General features: G+C 43.5%; 1 protein-coding gene across 2 annotated transcripts in view; it reads left to right on the top strand.

The window, feature by feature from the left end:
* The window catches only part of ptprfb (protein tyrosine phosphatase receptor type Fb), a 174,055-nt gene that overhangs the window by 69,494 nt on the left and 84,152 nt on the right, over positions 1–20,409 (top strand). For both annotated transcript variants that reach the window (XM_083991830.1, XM_083991829.1), the window contains exons 3-4: positions 3,657–3,802; positions 4,819–4,960. In XM_083991830.1, the coding sequence (XP_083847956.1) occupies positions 3,657–3,802; positions 4,819–4,960 (288 nt within the window). The remainder of the gene's footprint in view (positions 1–3,656; positions 3,803–4,818; positions 4,961–20,409) is intronic.

The following is a 20,409-nucleotide window of genomic DNA, read 5'->3' on the forward strand; positions in this document are numbered from 1 at the left end:
ATTCATATTAGATACTTTCAGTGTCCCTGTCCCAGAAGGTATCTTTCAAAGACAACCAATTTAGGCCTGCTAGCATTTAATTGGCTGAGAGGGCCAGAAATATCAGGAGGCTTGAGTCGTGTATGAATATTGCACTTACTGCCAGTGAGGAGGCGAGAGCAGATCAGTGAGTATTAAGTTATCAGTGTCGGTCCAGAGGTAGTAGTAGGTAGTTAGTTAGTCAACCAGCCAAATGAAGACAATACCTCGGATAAATGAATGTGGTAAATATGAGGAATTTATGAGTCGATAACCTCAACCCTGAAAAATTCTGGCACCTTGCAACCAGTCCCAGTCCTGACAGCTATGGCAGCACTTTGCCAGCAAGAAGAGAGCATCCGTTAAACCTTTGTGTGTCGAGATATGAGTTTTGAATGTGATGTATCAAAGCTTAGAAAGAGTGCGGCTCAAAGCTCGCAGTCACTGTGAAAGAGAGAAGGATTTGCATAGGTAGGCTTATGTGTTTTCCACCTCGTCCCTGCCATTGTTTTCATGTGACAACTGCCTGACAGCCAGGAAAATGGGACACAGGCTGAGAAAAAAAGGGTCGAGTCTGGATTTTGTCTCTCTAAGAAAAGAACTGACAAACTGAACAGTTCAATATATCCTCACCCACCAGTGGTGGCACAGTGATGGAGGAACTGTGCAGAGACTCAGCCTAAAAATAAATGCCTCTGCCCTTTCGTTGGAGTGTGTTAGGACCACTATTAACCCCTGTCCGTAAGTCAGGGGTTTGAGGTCAGCACAGACCTTTTGGAGATTTCGTGATTGAATCCTTGGCAAGTCCTGGATTAACAATGGACAGCCCAGAATTTGCCATAGTTTCGCCTTAGAGTCATAGGTCAACTATCGAAATTCAAGGGAAGCTCGTTTAAGAGGATTAATACGGGGGGGAAAGCTCAGCGAGGGCCAGTTCACCCTTTTCCTCCGCTTATCCCTAAAAATCCTTGATTTCTAACATCCAGCAGTTCCTCACTTAAATGTTTGTGGCAGCGCATGCTCTTACATCCTTTAATTTGAAGCATGTGCCGAGAACTGTTTAATGCCGCCTGATCCTCCCTCGGAGCAACATGGTGAAAAGCCCCCCCAACCCCCTCACATCAACTTAGACACAACCGCTATGGACAGATGTTAGGAGCAACTCTTGGAAGTCAGAGAACGGTGATAATCAGGTCTCGAGGATTCCAGCTCACCACCCATGCACGCACTGATGCATGCTCAGGCACACACTCTTAAGAGCTTATCAGGTTTGAATCATTAGCTGCCGCCTGCATGTGTGTGTCGCAGTCACATTCTGTGGCTATAGAAAAAGGATTTATCGCCGCGCTTTTGCCGTTTAATTCTTGTCTCGGAGAGCACCGGGAGGAAAATATCATTCATATGTCAGGTGGGATTAGGTACTATGAAAGGGCCACAGGTCACAGATGGCTGGGTGGATGTGTTGGATTACTGTGCATCGCCAAGTACGCACAACTGCCCACTCGCACACTACACTGCTCTTCTGCAGTACACTTCAGTTTGTCACCGTTATGTAAATTTGCCGTGGATTTGACAGTGTTTTTGTTTGTCATTGTGAGCTCACCATGATTGGCTTTAAAGGACCATATTAGCTTGAATCTGTTTAGCTAATTTGACACTCGGTTGACAGAGATCGACTCTTAAAACTGACTTTTTAGAGTAAAAAAATAAAATAATGTCAGAGGGGCACTGGCATTTTACTTTTAAATGCTGTGAGGAGATGGTATCTCAGTGCATCCCTGTCATTTTAAATCACTTGTGACACTCATCCTTGCCAGATTTTACAATCAGAGTTGACAGTTAATTTGGTTTAAGTATTAGCAGCGGCATTAGACTGTAGTATTAAACAACTGCAAAAAAAAAAAAAAAAAAAAAAATGCTATGCAGTAATGCTGTTGTACAAATGTGGAAACAAATCTGAAGGAAATGTCATTGTTTCACGAATTGCTCTGCTTGCACAGTAAGCTCGTATTTGGGAGCCACATATCTCTGTTAGCACCCCCCCTGTCTTTCCAACCAGTTGCATTTGAATGCGCACAAGCATCCGACATCAAAGTGTTATGTATGCACGCACACCTCACTGCCTGCACCCTTTTTTTTTATTGTACACTGCTATATTGCTTGAAGAAAGCTCAGCTCCTCAGCAGCAGAGACGTCCTAGAGCAAGGACAGCCAGCACCTCCTCTCTCCTCTCTCTCCACAGCCAAGTGAGGGCAGTGGGGGGGTGATGATATAACAGGTAGAGCAGAGGAACGTGCCCACTAAAGGTCTCATCCATAACAGAACCTGGTACAATGTTATTCTAACATAACATCACACAACATTGTCCGCCCTCCCCCAACGCAACCCTCTCCTCCTCCTCCTCCTCCTCCTCCTCCTCCTCCTCCTCCTCCTCCTCCTCCTCCAAGCAGCGTTATATGAGAACACATAAAACAGAAAAGAACAGTGGCAGCCATTGCTGGATTTTCCCCAGTGTGTGCTCTCTGAGGGAAACGCTGGCATCTCCTCTGTGTACACAGCATAATGATTCACCCAGTTGTGTGTGCGCGTCTCCACGGGGCGGTCTGTTCGTCACCGCTGCGGTTTAGGTGTTCCCCACCTCCCTGTTTAATGACTCTGGAGATGAAACACAAGCTGACAAGGGGCTGGTAATAGGGACGGTGAGTTACGTTTGTCGCAGCCAGACTTGTATTATTCACATCTGAGACTGTAAATGAAGCATAAAGCGCGGTGGCATGGCAGTCGTGTCATGGCTGCAAAGGTGGGCTCATTGTAGCATCATGTCGGCTCAGACGGGCTGTCACTGAAACACACACACACGCCATTGTCCTGTGAAGAATGGTGTTGGGTGTGGTGCAGGGTAAAAAAAACACCCTGAAGACAAACGCAGCAGACGGATTTAGCGGTGTTTTCCAAGCTAGTCCACTTTGTTGTTGTAAATGTACATTATCTGGGAATACACGAGAGATTTCTGAGGCCAAACACAGTAGAAACCTTGTTTGGATTTTAGTACAAGCCGCCCAGTTAATGCCCAGTAAGCCAAACACCGCTGCTTGAATGCTAAATAACTTGATGAACTCCCAAAGTTTCCAATTTACAAGCATCTCGCTGTTCATTGATTTCTGATCTTTCAGACATTTTGGAGAAGAGTAGGAGTTCATCTGATTGTTTCCCTGTTTCTATTGGGTTTAATACCCCCTCCCACCCCCCACTCCCCCCACCCCACCAGTCTTCCTGTGATATAATTATAACTAAATTGTCTGTTTGCAACAGACTTTGTTTCATGTGGTGCGTCTAAGCCAAAAAAAAATCAGCAGAACGTGGAGACAGACGACAGCACAGAGACGACGTGTTCCTCCTGTGGCTGAGCTGAGGTTGTGTGAAACAATAACACCTGTGCTGTGTGTGTGTTTCTGCAGAAAAAAAAGCGATAAATGCTCGTAGATAACCGGGTTTTACATGCTGACGTGACTGGAACAGCTACTGACATCACCTTCACCCCCTCCCCACCCTTCTGCTCTCTTCCCTCCTGGTTTCTTTTCCCCTCTCTAATCCTGTCACTTATATCTTTCCCTCCCTCCCTTTGCCCCCCTCCTCAGGTCCGCCATCTTTCGTCAAATCCCCGGAGGACCAGACGGGTATCTCGGGCGGAGTCGCATCATTTGTGTGCCAGGCCGCCGGGGAGCCCAAGCCCAGAATCACCTGGATGAAGAAAGGCAAGAAAGTCAGCTCGCAGCGCTTTGAGGTGAGCACTCACTCACGTGTGACTTTCAGCTCTTTGAACGCACTCGTACACACCCACATGTACACACATAAAAAGAAGCAGGCGCAAACATACACACATACACACACACACACACACACAAAACAAAGCATTAACAGGCGTGGGCTTCAGACTGCCGCTGTAACCCCCCTCTCATTAAGCACTCATCCGCACATACGTCTCCACATGCACATCCATTAGCAACATTTACACAGAGTGTTTCCTCTCGCCGCACACACAATCAAATGCCCTGTTACTGAACATCACACCTGCTCCTCACTTCTCCATGCAAGAACAGAAGCTCCCCTTCTCTTTAATCTCCTTCCACCTTGATTTATACAGACTGCTTCATCTCTTCCAGTCTTTTCACACCCGCATCCTTCCCCTCCTGCTTCTCAGCTCATCCATCTCTGGCCATACATCACCTTGATGTATCACTTGATATATTTCCCCTCCTTCTTTTGAACCGTATGAACAGAGGGGAAGTGTTAGGTGGGAGCTCGCACTCACGCTGCCTCTGACCAGTGTGTCCCCAATGTAAGAACAACATAGCCGCGAAGGCTGGAGTAAGGTTTATTGGTATTCCTCGATAGGATCCTTGTTGTGGCCCTGCTGGATTGTATTTCATAGTATCATTTACTCAAAACATCAGGATTGGTTTTCTTCTATTGAAGCAGAATGTTTGGAAATAGCATTTGAATGGCTGTTATCAGGGAGAATGACAGGCTTAGATACTACTCCTGAAAAGTTTCATTTTGCAGCAGGACATGGAAAAGCAGCGTTTGAGAAACTGATGAAGCTGCAAATCTGCCAGATGTTCAAAGTTTTCCTGTCTCATATCAGAAACATAAGGAAATGTTACATAATCTGAAAGTAGGAACTGACGTTATTACGATACAATAAAGTGATATCCTCGGGTACAAAAAAGAAAAGAAAAAAGAAAATAATGCCCCTGAAAATAACATCCCTGCCCTTTTGTTTTGCTCTGATCCTTCTAGGTGATTGAGTTTGATGATGGTTCAGGCTCTGTACTGCGGATCCAGCCACTGCGCACACACAGAGATGAAGCCATTTACGAGTGCACAGCCACTAACAGCGCTGGCGAGATCAACACCAGTGCCAAGCTTACAGTGCTTGAAGGTAAGATAAGTCTTCTTTTTTCTCGCTCAGTCCCCCCCCTCTCCTCCTCCTCCTCCTCCTCCTCCTCCATCTTGCTTTCACTCTCACTCTTTCCCTTAACCCATTCTTGTTTTCCTGCTGCTACGTGTGTCTGAAGCTTTAAAGCTTTCATTTACTAAGTCTAAGGATTCCAAGTATTGGCAGTGTCACGGTGGAGCAGATATATCTTAATGTGAATTCCACAAGGTGAGAGAAAAAATGCAAGGAATGCGTTTTTAAATCAGGTAGTATACAGTTCAGCAATTCAGCAAATGCATGACCGGGAATTGACTCACATTGTAAGAAGTATTTGCCTTCTATTGGCTCTAACGTTTCCCCATCTGCCTCAGCCTTGACTCCATCTCTTTACCACAACAAAACAATGGTATAATCAATTAAAAACCTAATCAATGGTCCCATTAAAGTCCTTATCATGAATAATGACTGCTGACTAAAATATATGACTTAGATAAACATTTACTAGTCAGTGATTAACTGCCCTTCCAGAGAAAATGCTCCTCATGGGCATATTAACAGATTTTAGAGTGTGGTCCACACACAGTGGTCGCCCTCCATGCCTGCAGGATAGTTCGACCCCCCCATCCTCCTTTTGACCAGAGAGTTAACATATACAGTTTATGTGGACAGAGGTTGTGCTCCTCTCCCTGATTGGCCTGATCCCCACATCGCTGAGCTGTGGATGTGAATCGCTTGTTTAATCTCTAACTTATCTTATCTGGAACTTGATATTTCATTATTTCACCATCACTTTAAACCGCTGATGTGTGATGTTTTATTTAACGGCCGCGGTTTTGTTTTTCATTGTTTTCCTGCTACTCCTGCTTCCTGATATATTAGTTCTTACAATTGTTATGATTAATTGATTGTAATTTTTGCCATGTGGGTGCAAGTCGCCACAGGAGTTGATTTCATTAGAAACTTTAAAGAAAAAAGCTGCGGAGCTAGCTAGCAGGGGGGATTAGGACCGTCTATAGCCATTACACCAGTATTAAAGCAGATCCTCTCTCATTCAAACAGCCTCTCCATCCCCTCGTTTGAATCACATCTTTCTTTACACCCACCCCTCCTTTTTTCTCTGTCCACGCTGATTTGATGATATCATCGGCTGGGCTTGCGTAATCTTTCCCCAAGGGACTTTTCTCCTGCAGAGAAAAGGTTTTCTTCTACCCCTCCTTTGCAATGTATCAAGAGGAATGCCTGCGCAAACAAACAGCACTAACATGACATGTAGCGCACATGAATGAGATGAGATTAATCCCAGTGTTAGTGTTCGGGGTGGGGGGAGGGGGGGCAAAATAGAACACGAAGTTCGTCTTTCCTCAGAAAGTGGTGTAGAGAGACAGGCAAGAGTCTTACTCAACAGTGAGCAACTGTTCTCAGCAGCAGATGTGCTGTGCAAGAAGTCGTCTTCTCTCTGTGATACTTCGCTCAGCGTTGTAGCTGCAGACAGACACAGGCCGTACGACGGACGCTTTCCTACTGCACTTTCACAGCACACACTTTGTGTCGTTTAAAAATATCCACACCTTAAACGTGTCTCTGATTTAGCTTGAACCTAACTACAACAGATATTACACATTATTTTAATTCACACTGAAATAAAAAAGTAAAATGTTCACTACTTACCACTTACTATTTTGTTTTCATACCACACACCTTTTCAAAAGTGTGTGAAGCAATACTCTATGATAATCATCTCCCCGAGTCTGCACGTCTATGCAGAGGTGAGCCACTTGGAGCTCGTTGTTTTGGTCTCACAAACCAAAACAATGAAAAAAAAAAAAGCTGTGGACAGCTGCTCTCAGCCCACAAGCTCCAGCAAGCCAGCTCTACGCTACCTGCTCCGAGTGGAATGGCAGACGGCCAAAGTAAACGAGTGACTGGTGAAGTTGAAGTCTTTGTTGAACCCTTGGCAAAGCAACGAGAGACAGATATTTATTTCCGAAAGCAGGACTCCAGCAGGATAATGCCAAGTTGTTTTGTATGTGTTGGAAACAAGAAATCTGCCAGAACTGATAATGATAAGCTGATTCAGTGTAACGGCTTGTTGCTGTGATATTTCTGAGTCTTTTCTGCCCATCATTGCATGAAAATATCATCGTGCAGATTCAAGTGCAAATATGAGCAATTGGAATTGTTGTAATTACATCTATCAGTCAGACGTACACTTAACAGTATATTTGATGGAGTCTAGCTGACAGTCACAGTGAACAGTTCATTAGGATACATCAGATAACAAAAGGGTTTTTTTTAATAGAGAGGTGTTTGTGTGTTAACGTAACTACAGAGGCTGGTGAGGAGCTCAACTACACATCCAGTTTAATCAAAAAGAAACTCCTTGACTCTGCTCATCCTCAACCCTGAGGATGTGCTGGACAAAGCTCCCACATGCACACAGACACACAACCATACACACATTCATGCATATTAACTGACACAAAAACACTCACACACACCTCACAGAGTATTATCATCAGTCGGGCTCTATTTTTAGACTATTGTTTGTACCCGAGCGATACATCAAGTTCATATCAGCAGCGCTACACAAGAAAACACCGGGGCAGCACGAAACAGACGGAGACTAATGATCCGCCCCCTTAATGGGCCGGCGGTAGCCCCGAGGTTTGAGAAGTCACGTGTCGCGTCAACGGCATCGCTGTGTCGAATCTCGGACCAAATGATGAAATCTGAAGAAAGTGACTGAAAAACAGCATGCAGCTCTCCAGGTGTGAACGTGTAAAGAAAAATAAAGCTGAGGATTGCTAAAAAAAACAAAAAAAAAAAACACACACACTTGGCTCGCTCAACCTTCACCAAGTGGATAAAGGTTGAGAAAATGACTTCATGAGCAAAAACTTGCTGTTTTTCATTTCAAAAGAAAAGCCCCCCCTCCCTCCTCTCTCTCTCCCTCCCCATCATGACTTAAAGTGCACGAGACTTTACATCCCCATGAAGTTGTCATAAGGCATTGAGCACCCCCACCCAGAGAGGCAGTGAGAATGGTGGAGTCATTATACCACTAAGTCGATCTGGATTATAGGTTTTAGCAAAGCAAAGGAAGGTCGAGCATTAATTATGATTATTTCATATACTGGCTCCTAATTTTGCTATGCCAATCCTGCAAAATATGGATTATGACAGTCACACTGCAGCTTTACTGATGCCTTCATTGTGCTCAAAGGACGAATGCAGTTTTTTGAGGAAAATACCAAGTTTTTGAAGTGCATTATAGTGTCTGGATCACTTGCTTGTGATTTTTTTTTTTCACCTAATTCAGTGCATCTACATTAATTTCAATTTTGTCAGTGTTGCCATCTTCTTATGTAACACCACTTGAAGGAATCCCTTCGAGGAACATCTCTTAGCATGAAAACATGTGCCGTGTCAAAAAAGTGATTCACACAGCGATCTTTCACACTTTATATTTTTAAGTTTACTTCACTGGCAGTTCCTGCACTTTCAGAGCTGGTGTTGCTGTCAAATAATGACTGCAGAATTCAGCTGGTATATAGATTAATGCGCTTGTCACGCCGGACCTGCGGATTTATGTCCACCCAAGACGTTATGTCTATCTGCTGAGGAATGGTCTCGCTCTCTTTTACTTAACCCGAGCAGAGGATGGAGAGCCGAGGCTGTCACCGCACAGTTTAGCCCGCCGCTCACCTGCGTGGATGGAGCCGCTAAAGCGCACGCTCGAGCGTCAGCCAAGTCGGGCTTTAGCACTTTCGCAGACACGAGTCTTGAGTCACTCTGTAATTCTGTCACGCTGTAACAGCCCCGCTCTTTGTTCGTGGCGGTTCTCACGCCCCCGCCTGAGAGGTCACTCCTCTGAGACTTACATACAGACCCAAAGTCAGCTCAGCCATTCTTCATTGTGTGTGTGTGTGTGTGTGTGTGCGTGAAAAAGAGACACACACATACAAAGGCAGAAAGATAGAATGAAAAGTATAGCTGTGCTCCTTTTTGTTGTTTCAACAACATCTTCTTCAGACCCTTGTCTATAATCATCTCCTACTCTCTAATGCTTTGGATCATGGTCTACATGCAAAATGACTTATCGAATGTGCAATCCTGCCTCGACTTGTTCTGTGTAAGAGAGAGTGAGGGAGTCAGTCAGCCGTGTGCAGCTCTGACCTGTATGGTTAAATAATGATGCAAACTACACTGAGACCAGAGGGGGAGGTATGATGGAGAAACACTGTTGCCGTCGCTCTTTCATGCTCCTTTCTTTTCTCCTCCCTTTTACTTTTATTTCTCCCATCTTGTCTCTATCATTTTTATTCCTACGTGTCTACCCCTCGCTCTGCTCTGTTCCCCCTCTCTCTCTCTTGTTAAACAGCGTGGACAGTGTGGCGTGGCTGTGACGTGTAGGGTAGTAGTATAGAGAGATGACCAGAGGGGACAATGACTCATTACTTGGGTAACGATGCCGATGTTCTGACCTTGAGCGCCCCTCTTGAATTGAACTGCCTTAGTAAATGTCCAGGTAAATGGTGCTTGTCTCGGTGATGTATGAAATAAACTACCGCTGGCCAGAAAAGACATCTCTGCTCACAACATCAGTCTTAAAAGCACTGCGCCGCCACTTCTCTGTGTCAAGGCAATAGTTCATATTTCCATCGCTGTTAACATTTGATGAGCATGTAAAATGCAATGACTCAGATCAAGAAATGACTAAGGTGGTGTCAAAACCATGTCACGACACTAATGGTGATGATAAAACTGATGGGGCTCTGTGGTGCAGGGGATGAAGAGATTGTTTTCTCAAATGCAAGTCGACCGGTTTGTCCAGAACCAGCACCAAATTCTAATGAAATGGCTTCAAGCAAAACCCTAAAAGGTGCATCATGCTTTTAATTGGACTCTATCAGCAAGCAGGGAGTTGCAACATTGGCAGTTCCTGGGAAAGGTCAGAGACAAACTGTGACTTGTAGATTAGAAATAATAAGTCATATTTTCCAAATAAAATACGTAAGATTCTCTGCGAGCGGATTCAACACAAACATTTAATTGGAGGCCACATATCACAGAGGAAAGACGCTGTGCAAACACAAACGCTGCTTTTATTTCCTTTTATGGCATGAGAACAAAAATGGCTCAAAATGCAGCTTGGCCTGAATTACCTCTGCATTTTCAAAAGCAAGAATACAAAGTGTTGAAAGCGAGAACTCATAACTCCAGCCAAAGTGGTTGCAGTAATCAAATATCCCAGGAAAGTGAAAGTCTCTTGACCCTTATCTGCTTACGTTCACCCACTGCTGTTTCTCTGGGAATAGTTTCAACTAAGTTCTTCCAAAATAAAAAGCTAAAACAAGCACGAAAACGTCAAAGCGACGGCTGCAGAGCTCTCTGTGACTCCAGAAGATCTCTCAGAAACTAGGTGTACTGTGACTTCTCTCCTGTGCTGGAGAACAGTCTCTTGTCTTTTGGGAGACAGCGGCCCTGTCTCTGGAACGGAGGAATGTTATCTAATGGTGCCAGATCAAAAGCTCCATCATTACTGGAATCCTTTGCTGTCAGAGTGTGAATTAGAAAGGTTCTCCTTCAGACCAGCTGCACACCTCATTTGAAGTTCCCTGGCAACTCTTTTCTGAACATGTAATGTTCAGGAAAAAAAAAGAAGTAATTTTTTGGAAAGGTCAAGCGAGAAATATGCAAGAATTCAAAGCTCCAGCAGTTGAAAAGAAAATAGTCCTATTGCTTGGTGAAAACATGTCAAACATCAAACTTGAGAGTGATACAGCTCCTTGTAATTTTAATAGAGTTCTGCCATATGAGTCCATTATACGCCTCTCTGATTTTAAGATGGGAATAGAGGCCATAATTATACCGCAGTGTTGAAACTCATCCGTTTTTGAACACAGTTTGGAAATTTTCAAAATGGAATTTAATGCACTGTCTCAGCTTTTCTGTGTTGACTGTATTTACAGTAGTAGCCCTGTGTTTGGTGGCAGTAAACAAATTACAGGCTCACCGGTTAGAAAAGGCCTTTATTTGCTTGGCATGCATTATAGTCCCTGGTGCAGAGGCAGAAAATGACTGCGACACAATGCCAGTAATAAATATCTCAGGAGCCAGGCAAGTGCGGACAACAAACCTGACTGAATAAACAGCATAGAAATCTCATTGCTCCTCTTCCCGGGCAAGATAAATACATACAGAAGCTATATCGGAATGATTTAATACCGAGCCCTGCTTCTCCGACAACTTAATCCTCTCCTTTCCTTTGCGCTATTCAAATCATCCACAATGACCAAAATAAGGTCTGTTGTGTAACTGCCATTCCCCCACATTACTTTTTCACTCTCTCTGATTCACTCTTTGAGTGCTGGTGGGTTTCTGTAATGTTCATGCTGCCATTTTTTAATAGCTGTTCCCTCATACTGTTGAAGAAGGTGAGAGGTCAGTTCATGTTTAGCATTAAATACTGCAGGTTGTTGATGACAAATGGTGTCGGGGCGTGAAGCTTTGGGGTTTAGTTTTGGCAGAACAGGTTTGGCTTCCATTTTAGGACAGGACTGTTATTTGTCAAAACATGCATAAGAAAAACAGAGGAACCTACTCGCACGCACACAGAGCTGTGCAGGGACATGCTTCCCTTCACACACACAATCACACACACCTATCTACAGGTGAACCTCCCCTACTGTATTTCTGAGCTCCATTGTGACGGTCTGTGTCACAGATTTAATTTCTCCCACCATCTGCTGGCTGGAGGCCCGGCGTCGTAGATCATATCCAGGCTGACAGATACAAACTGCATCTGTCTTTGCATGCTTCTCTCAAGGACTTACACAATATGGCAGGGTGAAATCACTCTGCCGGCCACCCAATCTGCATCCTCGCACCCCCCCCACCTCCAAGGACTTGTAAAAGGAGGACAAATAGGTTTTTAGGTTGGTCCCGATTACAGTGTGTTTACTCCTCTTCCGCTTTGACAGGAAATTAAGAAGAAACACAAACAGAAACATGTTGCCCTGGAAAATCACCCAAACGATCACAACAGAGGTCGACAAGAAAATAAGTTTAATAAAAAAAGTATTGATAATTTCTTTATTTTTTACCAAACCATAGCTACCAGACATGCTCCCCTCTCAGCCAGCCATTTTCTTCAATGTATAGTATATACCGTAGTAATACAGACAAATAGTTAGATTTTAAAGGTGTGCAAGTCTCAACCTACATAAGCATCAAGCTATGGTGACCCAGAAACGGCGCCTCCGCGTCCCTGCACACACGTCTTCAGAGGTGGCGGCGCTGTTATATGGTTTTAATCAGCAGCAACCACTCTGCTGAAGTGTCCTTCAACTAGACATTAAAGCCTCAAGAATATCTGTCAGCATTTTGTGTATCTGACATTTTGCTGTAGGGGTTTCTGTTTGTGATCAATAAATTATCATTAAAAGAAAATCAGCCAGGAGCACATTTTCAAAAAATACAAATGCTCTCTAATGGTTATAATCTTCAATGTGGAGGTAAATAATTCAGGATGGACATGCTAAAATAATTCATAAGTTCACATTTTCAATTATCAACCAAAACTGACCCTGATTGCTTGACGTGTCCCATGAGACGTGACATTGGACACTACATTCTTCATGTTATATGAGAGACATCTGGATGGATTCATTCTTCCTTTGAGGCAACATTTTATCGTCTGTACTTGTCCATCAATTGCTCCATGCTTTTGGCAGGCTGAATGTGTAAAGACTGCGACGTCTGGTATGTCTGCAGCGTCAGTGCTGATCACGTCTATGGCCTCAGGGGGGACAGACAGAGAGAACAGAGAGAGAGAGAGAAGGAGGCAGAGGGGTCAATGAATAGAACAAAATAATACAGATAGGAAATGTTTAATATTGTGGGAATTACTGGAAAATGTAGTCACATTTTGTTTTTTACTGTTGGTGAATTAGGATGGTGCATTAAAAGTCACTCCATCACTGAGCTTTTTGCTGCTTCCCACCACTTTGTAAATTGTCGATTGCCTGTAATTTGTATTAAAACCTCCAAACACATCTGAAGACCGTCCTAATGATTCAACAGTGGATTTACATTTCTCTAATTTATCCCTTTATCCCACAACCCCAGCCACTTGTGGAAAAAAAAGAAAATGTAACATCATGTTTTGAGAAAAGGCTAATGCTGGGAAATATTTATCCTGCTTTAAAGCAATACTTACCGATCTGGCATTTCACTCAGCACAGCACAAACATTTGAAAATCAACAGCTCCACCTCCCTCACAAGTCCCACCCTCCTCCTGCATCTCCACGAGCCCCCTCCCTCCCCGCTGCATGCGTTGGCATGGCAACGGTAAACAGAACAGGAACGCGAGTGAAACGGGAACAACACAAACAAACACAACACCGGAGTTTTAAACCATATAAACGGACTCGGTGATGATGACTGATGAGTTTTATAATAAACTGTTGTTAGCCTACTGCTACTGGAGACGCAGGGGAAGTGATTGTTAGAGATTACAGTTCTCAACGAGCCGGGCTGGCGGCAGCGCCACCTGATGCACTGGTTCAGGCTGAAAATAAATCCAGACCGAGCCGAGTCGAGCCGCGCCGGTCCGGAGTTCAACCGGGTCTGGACCGCTGAGAACTCACAGAGCTAAGGGAGCTAACAGTAGCCTAGCCGTTAGCACTGGATGCTTTTGACTGCCTGTGTTTACGTATCACTCGGGGCTGATCACTATCAACGTTACAATATCAGACATGAAACTCCACGACCAGCTGCGGCTGCAGTTATTGGTCTTTTAAAAAACGATTTATTTCCAAAAACCTTCTTTCTTGTGTGTTGTGACTCTAGTCTCCTCTGCTCATGTCCTGCTACTGCTCTGTGTCAATAAGCGTTCTTCCTGGTCGGGAGGGGGGAGAGGAGGAGAGGGGTGCACAAAGTGATTACATATTAAGTAGGTTCGGTCGCTCGTCAAATCTTATTAATCGGACCGAATAATATTATTGGTCAGACTTTTCTCAGAATTATATGAGAATGAAAAAATGATGAGTTTTTAATCCTGTTGGGTTTCTCTTACATTTTAATGTATCATCAGATTATTAATAGCATTTTAACTTAGACAAATAAATGTGCAAAAGTTCCAGAAAGGTAAGTATTGCTTTAAGTGGGCTCCTGATTTTCAAAGGGTGCTTTAACTCATCAGAGTAGAAAACACATTTACTCAGACTCCCAGGTAAAAGAGAAGAAGAAAAAAAAAAAGCCAGAGCAAGAAAATGGCAAAATGAATGTTGATGAAATTCCCCGTTAGTATTATCTGTTTCACTGATGGTGCTGATATCAACCCCTGTGTGTTATTTTTGGGGGGGAGGAAGTCATCAAAACCTTTCTTCTTGGTAGACTTAAATCAATTATGTAAGGGATGCCACAGTTTGGAAATTTTCCCGCCGGGTAATAAACGGAGTGACATCACCGGCATCACAGATTACACCAGACATTTTTACCAAGAAAAGACATGTGTCGGCTCAATATCTGTAGATTAGAAGTGTTACCTCCGGATGCTGCCACCTTCATCACACAAAGTTCGCAGAGATAACCTCATTAATTTCATCAGGTTCCCTTCTGGCACAAAGTTTAAAACCGAAAACGCTGCCACATAGGCGCTTTTTCACTTTGACACCGAATCCTTCACCATTGTCTTGTAGCATCTCTGCAGTGAATACTGCCTTTGTTTGGAGACCGCAGTATAACATTTCATAATACGTCATGTGTAGTATCCATGGTAACATCACAAGCAATAGCTGTAAAAAATTATCTTTTCTCTAACGTTATTTTCTGCCCAGCAAGTCGCCTTTATTACAGAACTGTACTGGACGTCACCCCGTCGTGTCTGGCTGCTGTCATACGTTTATTTCGAGCAGAGCGGCCGCCTGTCACTGTTTTAAACTCGAATTTACGGCCACTGCTGATTGTCAGGCTATATTGAACCCCTCATCTGGATGTCATCTCTGGGTTTCAGAAGATATTGGAGATGTGACAAGACATACGCATCTGTTAATATCTGCTCATTGTCAGGAACAGAAAGTGATATCCATAAATTGACATCTGCTATCAAACCACTGCCACAAACAGCTACAACAGGCTTTCGTTATTAAATTAGAGATTTTACAAAACACTTATTTGTAAGAGCATGTCCGCTGTGATAACCAATTGTGTTTCACCATGTGTACATTTGGACAGACACACTTCCTTCCTCCCTCCGAGTAGTGAGTGAGGTGCCAGGCCATTGACTAATTGAATCTATATCTTAATCTAATATATACCTATCTGATGATCTGAACTAGGAATTGTTATAATATTTTTTATTGTGTGTCATGCTTCACTCTAAACCAGACAAGAGGCTATCAGAGAGAGATAGAGACAGGCATATGAATGTGGAGATCCATTAACAGTTTTCCAAGAATCTAAGCGGTCTACGTGAATAAAAACACAGAGGGTGATGGAAACTGCCACTCACAGATGTGCTCATGAATCATATTGATATTTGAAGGGGTCAAATACAAGTTAACTACTTCTTAACACCTGAGCATTGTGAACCCTGCAGACAGCTACAGTTTTTGTTTTGTATTTTATCAGCTTGTTCGTTGCTTCATGCTGTTCTTTTTTTCTTACTGTAGTTAAAAGTGGTTTATGCCCAGCTTGGACCTGTTCCCCCCTCTGTGTTTTTCAAATTCAACACATAACAAGAAGGTTTGTTACATTCAATTTCCTCTGCACGGCACAAGAAAACCATTGTAACATGAATTGGGAGTCAGAATTGCGCTGGAATGTCTAATATAATTTACTGAGCTGCTGATAAAGGCAGAAATTGTTTTTGAAAATGTACAGAACTCATTACAACAAATTACCACAGAAAGAACCCATATTGAATCTGACATTGTGTAGTGGAAATACTTGAGCTAAATGTGGATTATGGACATGGCGTCGAGTAAAATGACTTTTGATTTCATAGATATCTGACAGTTGGTTTATATTATTAGCCCTAGTTCATAATTACACACTGCATTGTGTATTTAAGTAGAGATGAGTTCATTGCACATGCTTTGATGTTGGCAACAGCAAAAGTCTGCCTATGTTCATGAGTCATACCACACCAAAGATTAGAAAAATAGAAATCCCTGTACAATGGTAAACAATTAAAAAATCTAATTTAACAGCTTTTGAAAATTGTTTTCTCTCTACTGTCATTTTTAGACCACACTTAATTTGCTGAAGTGCATTAATTTTTAATAGTGTTTCTAATCTTTTGGCCAGCCTCATAAATTCAATCAACACTACCTCAAAAATAACCAAGGTAACACATCACTTCTACTGTGTCATCAAAACTACAGCTATTCATCACTAGGTGTGTATCTATCTAATTCAAATATAATCAAAGGATAATCCCCTCGCATTTTGCTACTATTTCTATTACAAGAATAAAAGTATGCAAACACATGGGCACTGCAGAGTATAACATAATATAAGAAGAGAAAAGAAAAGAAAAGAAAAGAAAAAGCACTTGCAATGTTTCTTTCCTTCAATTTGTTAATAATGGAGCCTGGGGCCTTTACCCCTGCAGGTAAAGAGCAAGGTCCACCTTATAGCTCTGCAGGCCAATGAGTCAACGGCTCCCCAGGCCCTGAATGGCTATGGATGGATGGGCCCGCTACATGTCAGGGGGGTTCTAATACCTACACTCAATGAGCTGGCTAATGGGAGTCCTTTCACCCTGACCCCGTTTCCTCACACATTTACACACCGAGCCCTCTTGGCTTACCCACTGGGCCATAGAAGGTGGTGCTGAGGGTTGGGGGGGCGGCTTGACTCACTATCACCCTTACAGCTTGGCCTCAAGCTTGACATTTTTCTCGTGTTTAAGAGGCATACTTCCATTTTGTCCAAGCTGCTAAGCCGTGTTTTCCAAGGTTGTACTTGATTGGTCTCCGCTTACAGCTGTCAAAGGCGCTGTTGATTCCACTCCAGCATTACATCTGCATCAATATTTTTAACCTGTTTTGCAAGGGAAGGTTGAGCGAACAAGCAAGCTGAGACTCGGGTCTGCCCTGCCAAACACTCACACTGTCGAGGCTTGTTCAATAGTTAAGAGCACTTACTTGCTCTTTTATTATTTGTAAGGTAAAAGCAGAACCTTTTAAACTTTTGTGGTCACCCGTTTATTGACTGTGACTGTTGGCGAAAGCAGTTTTCAGGCCGGGGGTAGAACCAAGACGGCGATCGTCAAACCAGCTACAGAAAATGGCCACAATGTAACGTTCAGCTGTTTTAGGGCTGTCGTATAGATCGCTGCTTTCTGTGATCAGAGGTTTGTGACGGCTGTTTGGTCAAAGATCATGTTTCTTGTGCCTGTCTGCTAATATTAACCAGCACTAACAAAAAACTCTGGCAGCTTGCCTGTGTTGAAGTGAGCGGTCAGCAGGTCATGCCAACGTTGTGATAATGTTGAACACCTATCACTTATGCAAACCAGCCTACATAATCAAAGTTGAGGCTGTCGACGTGGGCTCACAGACTCTGTGTATTATTCATTATCTCTGACTGAGAGAATAAGTAAAGGCTGTCACAGGAGCCCAGTCAGTGAGGATTTAATTAACAGAACCTGCCACATTCCACTACATCCACTGCCTTTCTCAGAACTCATAAAAGCCATCCTATCTGCCGTAATTACACTAAACATGTCACAATAAAGCTCTGCCGATGATTAATTTGAGTTGTGGAGAGGATCAATTAATTCATTTATTTGCAAACCGCCGCTCCGCTTCCTTTTGTAGACCCATTTCATTAATGGTCACGCTTCCTGATTTTTGGACCTGTCCTTGTTCTTCTTTTTTTTTTTTTTTTTCAAGACACCTGGAGGAATAACCTGCCTTATTAGCCACATCGCATTACCACAGAAATGTAGCATGAGCCCTGAGGTTTTTCCATCGTAGAGGCAGTTACATTAAAATGAGTAGTAAACCACAAACCGTGTACTTCGTAATACCATAATCTCAAGGGTCTTCAATCAAACTCCTGTTAGTAGGACCACAAGGCAAGAAGTAGAGCTGTAATCTCAAAATGAAAGCCTACAGCTGTGCTACTCATATAGCGTAGTTAATGGAGGATGTGATTCTGTGCAGCCGTGCCTGTCCCACAAGGTGACTCGGTCAGCATAACCATGTGAATTCAGAAGACCACCCCTGGGTTGCAGTAATGGGTCGGAGGCCACGGTTATGTACTAACCAGCGCGCCGCAGCATAAATAACAGGCGCGGGGCATCTGGCAGGGCCGTACATCATACTGACGACAGTGGAAGTATGATATCAGATAGGAGAAGGAGGGAGAAGTAGAGATAAATAGGAAAGTGGAGAGAGAGAAATGATAAAAAAAGAGGGGGGAGGAGGGGAAAGAATTGCGTGGCGCGTGTTTGTGTGTATGTGGAGGCGGGTGGTGGGGTAAAGGGGGGGTATTAGATGACTGTTATTGATTATCTGTCCGTAAGCGGGGAAGTAAGGCCAAATGTTCTGCTCAGCCAGACAAAAAAGTGTATTATTTCAAAGGTCATGGCATGCATTACAGTCTTTTACTCCAAGTACACTTGGATAAACAGCAGAATAACAGCGCACTGATACCACCACGTATTAACAGCCACATTAGCCGTGTTTTTGTTATGGCTGTGTTTTTGTGATGGTCCGCTGCGCACAGGTGTGTCTGTGCGTGCGGTTCATATGTCCCGGGGAGTGTTTGTTTGATGGGCTGCTATCTCCATAGCAACTACCATAACACCTGGTCTAAGAGATAGCGTGCCAGAGACAACAGGCTTGACAAGATGTGCCGACGTATTTGAATGCACGTTTCATTCATTTCCCTGCTGCCTAATCCTAACTGTAGTAAATAGACTTATCTGCCCAATAACAAGCCCCTTGTGCAGTCGTCAGCTACGTCACCGTCCGCACCGACTCGACTCGACTCGACTCGACTCGGGTCCGTCTGTGGAAAAGAATTCTTGCAAGAATTTGGCATCTTGTTGTCTTTGTTTTTCTGTCTCTGGATCCTTTTCCATGGAGATTTTCACCATTTTCATGTCATTACAACAGTATTACATCAATGGCCTCCTTGCCGGGTCTTTGATGTCGGGGTGTGCCGTGTCATCCCTGCTGAGGAGACCTCTGCAGTGGGAGTTGTGCCAGCTAGTATTTCTCTGAAGAGCAGGAGGGTCTCGCTCACATGCCCTTCATGGCAGAACATGTGAGAAAACTCCTTGCCCTCCGATGTTTTGCAAGTCAAAAGCACAGAGGCAGTTACATGAATACCAGCCGGGTCTGACTGCCTTTCTGTGGGGCCCATTAGTCACTGCCTTAATGGCCCAGGATTTCAGAAGGTAGCACCTCCAAGAACTGCCATACTTATCAAACAAATGCAATTACTGAGCCTCAAGAAATGTTCATAAGTAACAGCTCTAACAGTCAACTGTTACTGTAAATGGAAATGCTGTTATGTCCAGATTTATTAATGGATAACCATTCTCACTGTCCAACAGAGTGTAACACCACCATTACCTTTTTGTTCCCCATAAATCCTTGGCAGTTAAACATTTTCCAAGTGAACTTGCTGAATGTTTTACACACCATCAGCAATCCAACTATTCATGGAGCTCTTTCAGCGGAGCTCATGTTAGCTTTGGCTTTCTATTTGCACCTCCCGCTGCCGCCGACACTTCTCACACACTTCCGTGTCTCAGGCAGATGCAAATGTCTGGCTTGACGGTGTTCTTGGCTAGAGACAGCCGCGGGCCATGCGCTTTGTTTCTGCAGACGGCCCCGTCTGCTTTTCAGTGCCAGATTGACTCCAGACCAGTCGGGACAAAGACAACACTTATTGCTCTATATTTAGTTTCCCTCACAGCTTGGACTGGCAGAAAGGTGAATAATTAAAAGGGTTTATCAGTCAAACACATGAAACATACAGTCTGCAATCTTTGAAGTGCAAGTGCCTCACAATTTACAATAAATAGGTTCTTTTTGACCTAAATGCTGTACCTCCTCACAGACTGGAGAATAAAACACTAAAATGGACTTCATATCCTCTAAAACTATATAAACTCCTTTTACCTATAAAGACAGTGCACTGATGTACATTTAAAAGGCTAGATTTTAAAGCAGTAATATTTCATGAGGCAAGTGGCTGTGTTGCCACTGTGGTTCTTTGGTTCGCACTATCAAAGGAGACATCACCTTTAATTGTTGTCATCCATCACTTGGCAACAGGCACACACAGAGATCATAAGGCCTTTTATTTCTTGCTTGAATTGAGATCAGCTCAGATGTATAAGTTAAATAACTTAAGAGCGTCTCACTGTATCACCTTAATTCTTGATGGCACACGTTGACGTTGAATTAGATTAACTATTGAT

Source organism: Trachurus trachurus (assembly GCF_905171665.1).
Source record: "Trachurus trachurus genome assembly, chromosome: 17".
In the NCBI taxonomy this organism is placed as follows: domain Eukaryota; kingdom Metazoa; phylum Chordata; class Actinopteri; order Carangiformes; family Carangidae; genus Trachurus; species Trachurus trachurus.